Here is a 6,902-nt window from a genome sequence, read left to right as displayed (position 1 = left end):
TCATCCAGCATTGAAATCAATTAAGCTTATCTATAGAAATATTAAAAGTTTTGAGATAAATTCTTTGATTTGTCGATAAAAATTCTTGTCAAAATCAGTACGTATTAAATTGCTAAAAACACACACCTGACTTCTTGCAAAACACTTCTTGATCTACCTTTGACTATATAAAAGCTTTTTTAAATTGTTGTTGGTCTATAACTTGTCCCAAAACTATTTTTTCTGTGCATTTGAGAATTGCATTTACGAGTAGTTTTTCTTTGACATCAAGCGGGATCCCTGTGTTGTGTACACGGACGGACGGAAGGACGGACGTGACGTCAGCCAAGCCATGAAAAATCAACTCAATGGTTTATTATTTTTTCTTAAGGTGGCTGCCTACTTTTAAACGTTCGATTTGAGCCTACGATGTGTGCGCGCTAAAAAAACCGCTGAAAAATCTATACAATTTTATTGAAGAACCATACGCGTTTCGAGCTTCAACAGGACAAAACCCTCAAATTTTGCGAGGGACTCTCTATTTTTTAATAGTCCATTCGAAAAAACTCTTAAAAATCTAGGTTATATCAACATTTTAGAAAAATTTTATATTTCTAACACATCAAAAATAGATTTTTGTAGGGATTTTTGTTCGACTTTATGAGATTTTTTTAAAAGCACCGAAACTACAAAATATGACAAATCAATGTATCTCTTTGTCTTTTTGTCGGAAATGTCCATGTATTATTTCGTAGAATGATGATTGACTTGCCGTCATTCGTGCATTCACAGAGTCAGCAAACAACTATTATCTTATGAATCTTAATTTGTTTTGTAATCATTTCCGGTGGCGCAAGTTTTTTTTGCTCCAAACGCTCGCGCGTAGGCTTCCAATTTCATGTAAATTCCATTGTTTTCTATTGCTTAATTAGCAACTATTTTGTATTATTTAGTAATTAGTGTTTCACGGATTAATTGTTTGCACTTTATTATATATATTGTGTTAAATTTTTATTTATTTATTTATTTTTATTTAAACATATTTCAACACATATTAACCCCAAGAGCAAGATCAGAACTCATCAAGGGGGTCTATGTATCTTTTTACGGTAATAAATAATATTAATTTCTTAAAGAAAAACTAGATATTTCACAAACTTTGGGAGGTAATAGACTTCTCAAATAAGATGGTGAATACCCATTCACAATTTTGTAAAATAAAGTCAATTTATGAATAGCTCTTCTAGTTTTTAAGTCTTCCCAGCAGAGCTCGCTTAATAATAGTTGCCTGCTAGTTCCTTTTAATGCTCCTGTTACTATAATAGCAGATTCATATTGAAGAGTTTCTAAAAGATTCGATGACAAAACACTACAACCATCCCAAACACAATAAGCATATTCCATAACAGGTCTTATCATAGTTTTATAAAGGTTAATTAAGGTGTCTCTATTCAATTTGTTTTTAAGTCCTTTAAGCATGTGTACGCGTTTAGAAGCTTTCTGGTGAATTCGGAGTATGTGATCATGCCATGACATATTGAAAGACAAAGTTAAACCAAGATGAATATGACTATCAACTTCTTCAATGAAATCATTATTCATGAATAAAGGTGGATGAAACGGTTTTGTTTGTTTCACAGAGAATACTATAGATTTAGTCTTACTAGCATTCATTATAACTTGCCATTTATCATCAGACCATTTGACAATACTGCGAAGATCGCTTAAACTTAACGCAGACTGAGACACATCTTCAACTATGTTTAAAAGGGAAGTATCGTCAGCATACATTTATTTGATATAGAATTAGTGATATCATTAATATAAATAAGAAAGAGCAACGGGCCAAGCACAGAGCCTTGCGGAACACCAGCCTTAATATGTAACGAGTGAGAGCTTTGTCCTTCAATAGCAACACGTTGACATCTGTTCGATAGATAGCTACGAAACCATTTTAGAAGTGGATCTCTAACACTTAATGCTTCTAATTTATAAATCAGGCCCTTATGGACTATGGACTGCATGGACTCTGTGCTTTTCATCTTGGACTAGACTTCCAGTTTTACATGAAAATTATACATCTTTTCATCATTCATTCTCTTCAATACCTATATTTAAGATTATATCATTCATTTTCGACAATGTTCTTTGTGTGTGTGTTTGTGCGTGTGTGTGTGTGTGTGTGTGTGTGTGTGTGTGTGTGTGTGTGTGTGTGTGTGTGTGTGTGTGTGTGTGTGTGTGTGTGTGGCCGGAAGCGAAACTCTCAAGGTCTTGAGGTTCCGATCAATTTTAGTAGTAAGCATGGCTTTTGTGAAAAAGTGATGAAACTACATAGAGAAACGAAAAGTGTGTTATGGTGCAGCCGTTTGAGCGTGGTAGACCACGATCGATCCAGAACATTTTCCTTTGAACATTATATGTAAGGTTATATCCCTTAATTTCTAAGATTACATCGTATTTAGTGGACGAGATGTTTTGATATGTAAAAATCGAACTAGAGCAATTTCCTGAATTGTTGAATTACAGTCCACAGTCAGGATAAAATTTCATCATCAACAGTTACTAGTACATCTACACATCAAAATTCACCTGTAGCCCACAATATCGTACAAATAATGACGTCTTCTCAAGCCTAGGTCAATCAAACGACTGGTCTTTGTTCTAATATTTCTAGATACAGATAAATCTGTTGATTGATTTTTAGGAAAAAGCATTTTTTTTGACATAATTTACACGTCAACCGTCTGATTAAAAGAATTGCCAATCTTCCAATATCTTGCATGTATGTATTTGATAGCTTTAACAGTTAAACTATCTCCTAAACAAATGACCCCTGAAAGGCTTTGGTCGTTCCATTGGCGAACAGAACGGGACAAAGATCTATCCCACACGAAGAGCTTACCTCCTATATCAAAGGGCTGTACTCCAGCTCGCTTAGCTAGTAATCCAAGATAGGCATCTTCAACCTGAAACTTACGAACTGACTTGGACAATTCTAAAAATTTATCCAGCAAGTTTCCTGAAAACATATAACACGGTCCAGCGCAGTAGTTCGGAAATACCTTTTCGTTATACTCAGATTCACTAACATAATGCGAGTTTTTCGGATCTCTCGCTATATAGGCTCTATAGTGCACATACCCTGCATAGAGTGTACGTGGCACCTTTGCATCCGTTAACCATGAGTTGAGCCTTGGCAGGCGGACATATATATCATCATCTACCTTTAGAATGTATTTTGCATGATACGAAAGAGCCCATTCAAATGCAAACCATACTTTAGAGATGATATTTCTGTAAGACTCAATGCACGGAACTCGAAGTATGTCTCCATACTTGGTAGCCTCTTCTTCCACTGCGCTGTCTTGTTTGGGGTCTCCTGTTATTCCTAGCATAAACACGACATGAGACGTGAAGTTCGTAGCATTCATGCTTTCTTGAATTAGTAGAGTTTGAGCAGGCTTCGCCCAAGTATTACGAATGAGTTCTCTCCTCTCGAGAGATTTAGGAACCGTCGTTACCAAAACGAGCAGAAATATATCTCCTTTGCCTTGAACAATGGCTGGTATAATAATCTTGCTGGCAAGAGAACAGTTTGAAATTTTTTCCTCTTCAGTTGACATATTTGCTGTAGTGAGGATAACTGGAGGTTTATAGGTATTGCGAGTGAGTTCCTTTTCATATTCATTCAACCCACTAAGCTTTCGATCCTCGGTCTTAACTATCTCGGAGTCATTTCCCCCCAAACTTGTCCACACATTACGAAAACGATTACCCAATATCCAGTCTTTGTTTTTGACGAGAAAAAGCAGAATGAATGCCTGCAGAACGTTTAAAATAAGTAAAATTAAGAAAATGACTTTTTTATGTGGCATTTCTATACAATTTCAAGTTACTTGTTGTCACAATGAGGAATGTCGGCCTGTCAGCGCGCTCAATCATTGAAGGCTAGAAAATGATCCCCCCATGCTCTCGACCAATCAGTGCCCAGTAAAGTAGAGCTCTCTATATATCCCATAAACAAACTTACAGGTACGTGTCAAGTGCGTGCTTACCACTATGTTCGTAATTCACGCTAGCGCCAGTTCAAATCGCATTGGAAATTTGGCGATTCTCCGTTCCGTCAATCAAATCGTTCGGATTTATGTAAGTGGGATGTTTAAATGAAAATTTAAGAAATTTGTCCTTATTTAGGAAATTGAGACTGAAGTACAGCTGCTTTATTGTTTATCGGTTTATCGGCTAGTTCTTATAATTGATATCATGATATCTCAGAATCCAAGTATTACTCTTTTATTTGTTGTAGGACCTAGCCATTTGAAGTTCAACGCTGAGAACGTACAGTGTTTGCAAAGGTGAGAATTTTGGAAGTCTTTGTTCATTCTTTTTGTGATATTTTATTTTACCTGTGTGACACTTTCTAAAACTGTTTTTCACGAAATTGTGAATCACTCTGTTATAAATACGAGTGAAATGACTGAAAAACAAACAAGCATGTCGTACTGCCAAACACAAAGTGACAAGCAAGTTTGCTAAGTGTCAAATATCATCCCCTAAAGCAACCACATATTTGAATGGGAGAATTTATTTCAGAATGGCCAATCACATTTTCATTCTGGACCAGATATAAAATGTAATATTTATTATAGTTATACTGTTTGCACAGATTAGTATTGGGAGTTACCATGGTGACAACATGATTTATCAAGTATGTACCGCCATTATTGTTATCCAATAAAATATTTGTTTAACTTTGTATTGTTTTATTAACCTTTAGTTACCAAATGAACGTTATTTCCAATCCTTTGATCAAACAAACACAATAGAAAAGAAAATAACAAGACCCTGTTGGCAGCGTAGACCGGTCTCTAAGAATCTGAAGGAGAAATGACAATAAGTTCCAAAAAAAGGCAGATCGTTTAAGCCATACTGATCAGTCCTCGAATAACTCAATCTGGAGCTCCAATACGTCCAATAGACTGTTTTCTCTAGGTTGCGTGCGCATCCAACTTGACGGGCCACAAAACTGAAAAACGCAAATTCAGTAAAATTGAGAAGTCAGTTTTATATATAAAGACGAATAATCAATTTTATGAATTCTTATCGAAAAAAACCCCATAGCAATGCATGATAATACTCGTATTCTGGTTTCGTGGCCCGTCAAGTTTCTTCATTTTGGATGCGCACGCTACCTTGAGAAAACGGTCCTGATTTTGGCATACGTAATTAGGCTGTCACGACGAGGTGTCAAGGACATGCACAATCGCATGGGAATTTAATTTTATAACTCGCTTTAAAATCAAAATAACATGTTAATCTTTGTTCAGGATTTCTCTCAGAATTGCTTGACTCTTCATAGTTTACTTGGTTAATCTTTATTTCGGGATTAAATGCTTTGCATATAGCTAAATCAAAGCATGAATAGTTAACCAAAATAATCTATTGCCCATGAAGTTTGAAAAGTTTTATGAATTCTCGCTTATAAGAAGTCCTTATCATTTAGCTATAAATTCTTGTTTACAATTTCTATCTCGGCTGTATCTAATTAAAGCAGTCAACGAAAAAGAGCATGCGTAATTAATTGATGTCACGTGATCAGTTCGCTCCGCCTCTCTTAAATCACTTGGCAACATAGTGACATTGATTGATAGTTGGCACATCGGATTGTAGAGCGGAACCCTTTACCAGAAGCCCGCAAAGATCTCTTGGGTAATGTCCGGAAGACCCCTGGGTACTATTGCACAACTTATCCATTCTGTAGGGGAGGAACCAGGACGAAAAAAAAAAAAAAACAAAAACAAAAACAAAAACAAAGGTATTTTATTACTGGTTAACTTAATCACAGGTAACCCAGTAATTGCTGTATTAACATATAAAACAATGATATATACACTTATAAATTTCAATAAACTTAACCTGAAAAGCTACAAAGCTGAGACCGGCAAGGATTATGGGTAGATACATTTTACATGTTTCAACCGCTTGATAGCTGTTGATGGACTTGAGATCTTCTACCAGTTACAGTCTCACCTCTTCTGAGCATCCTCAACTGCTGCAGTTTGAGTCAAAAGCTTTACTTGTTGAATATGAAATATTTCCCATGATTCTCAGCGATCACAGCTTTCTAGCTTTTTGGTGACAAGCTTTATTGAAATAAGTATATATGAAATGATATATATATATGAAATGTGTTTTTCGAGTTCCGCGAGAACACAACTGATAGGCAGATTTTTAATCTGCTTACACCTAATTGAAAAAACGTAGTCGGGTTCGAGAAGGTATTGTATTGTGGAGTTTCCAAAAGTCATCAAAACTACATAAATAAATTGGTACAAATCTTTGGACTAAATCTTAGCACTGATTTCCATTTAAGCAATAGAAAACTTTTTCCGTGTTTACATAGCCTGATAGCAACTAGAGGGGAGGTTGGGAGAATTCGAGACAGTTATACAAACCCGAGAAAGGGAAAACATTATCACTTGCAAGAAAATAAATCTTTATTTGAATTTGATTCTCATATCAAAATACAAATTCTCCATACATGACGAACTTCGATCGTTAGCCAATCAAATTTTGTGTAATAAACGCCAAGGAGGCAAATGTGAAGCGAGAAAGAATCGCTAGCTATTTTAAACATTTATCATTCTAAAACTTTAAAACAAATACAAAGAAATGTCCAAAGATTGAATAGAAATCTTAATAAAAGATTTCAGAATTGATTATCTTTACGAAAGTGATCAAAAGTGGATAACAAGTGTCACTGTGAATGGAATTCTCGGTTGAAAGAAACGTGGTTTTGCTCAATTTGACAGTGTCGTGTTTCGGGCTCGCTTTAATTGTGTCTTGTCTAAGTACATATGAATATGCATGAACCTATTCCCCCTAATTAACATACATCACACTCCTCCCTTCTTAGCTTAAGG

At 35.5% G+C, this 6,902-nt stretch overlaps 1 protein-coding gene and 1 long non-coding RNA gene across 2 annotated transcripts; one reads left to right on the top strand and one right to left on the bottom strand.

The window, feature by feature from the left end:
* Nucleotides 1-2,708: 2,708 nt before the first annotated feature.
* Nucleotides 2,709-3,854, bottom strand: LOC148907060 (beta-1,3-galactosyltransferase 5-like). Its single transcript, XM_089036399.1, has one exon. It carries the CDS (start codon nucleotides 3,852-3,854, stop codon nucleotides 2,709-2,711), a length of 1,146 nt encoding a protein of 381 aa, XP_088892525.1.
* Nucleotides 3,855-4,052: 198 nt separating this feature from the next.
* Nucleotides 4,053-5,406, top strand: LOC116306762 (uncharacterized). Its single transcript, XR_016121084.1, has 3 exons — nucleotides 4,053-4,125; nucleotides 4,286-4,334; nucleotides 4,757-5,406. It is a non-coding gene; the product is annotated as an uncharacterized LOC116306762 (long non-coding RNA).
* Nucleotides 5,407-6,902: the final 1,496 nt, after the last annotated feature.

Source organism: Actinia tenebrosa, unplaced genomic scaffold, assembly GCF_029948245.1.
Source record: "Actinia tenebrosa isolate PJP-AT-01 unplaced genomic scaffold, QUT_ActTen_1.0 PGA_scaffold4__44_contigs__length_22323623, whole genome shotgun sequence".
NCBI classification, from domain to species: domain Eukaryota; kingdom Metazoa; phylum Cnidaria; class Anthozoa; order Actiniaria; family Actiniidae; genus Actinia; species Actinia tenebrosa.
The sequence above is the reverse complement of the archived record's forward strand: the minus strand, read 5'-3'. Positions and strand labels throughout refer to the sequence as shown.

Coding starts and splice junctions, on each gene's coding strand:
- LOC148907060 (XM_089036399.1), bottom strand. CDS start 3,854: ATGCCACATAAAAAAGTCATTTTCTTAATTTTACTTATTTTAAACGTT.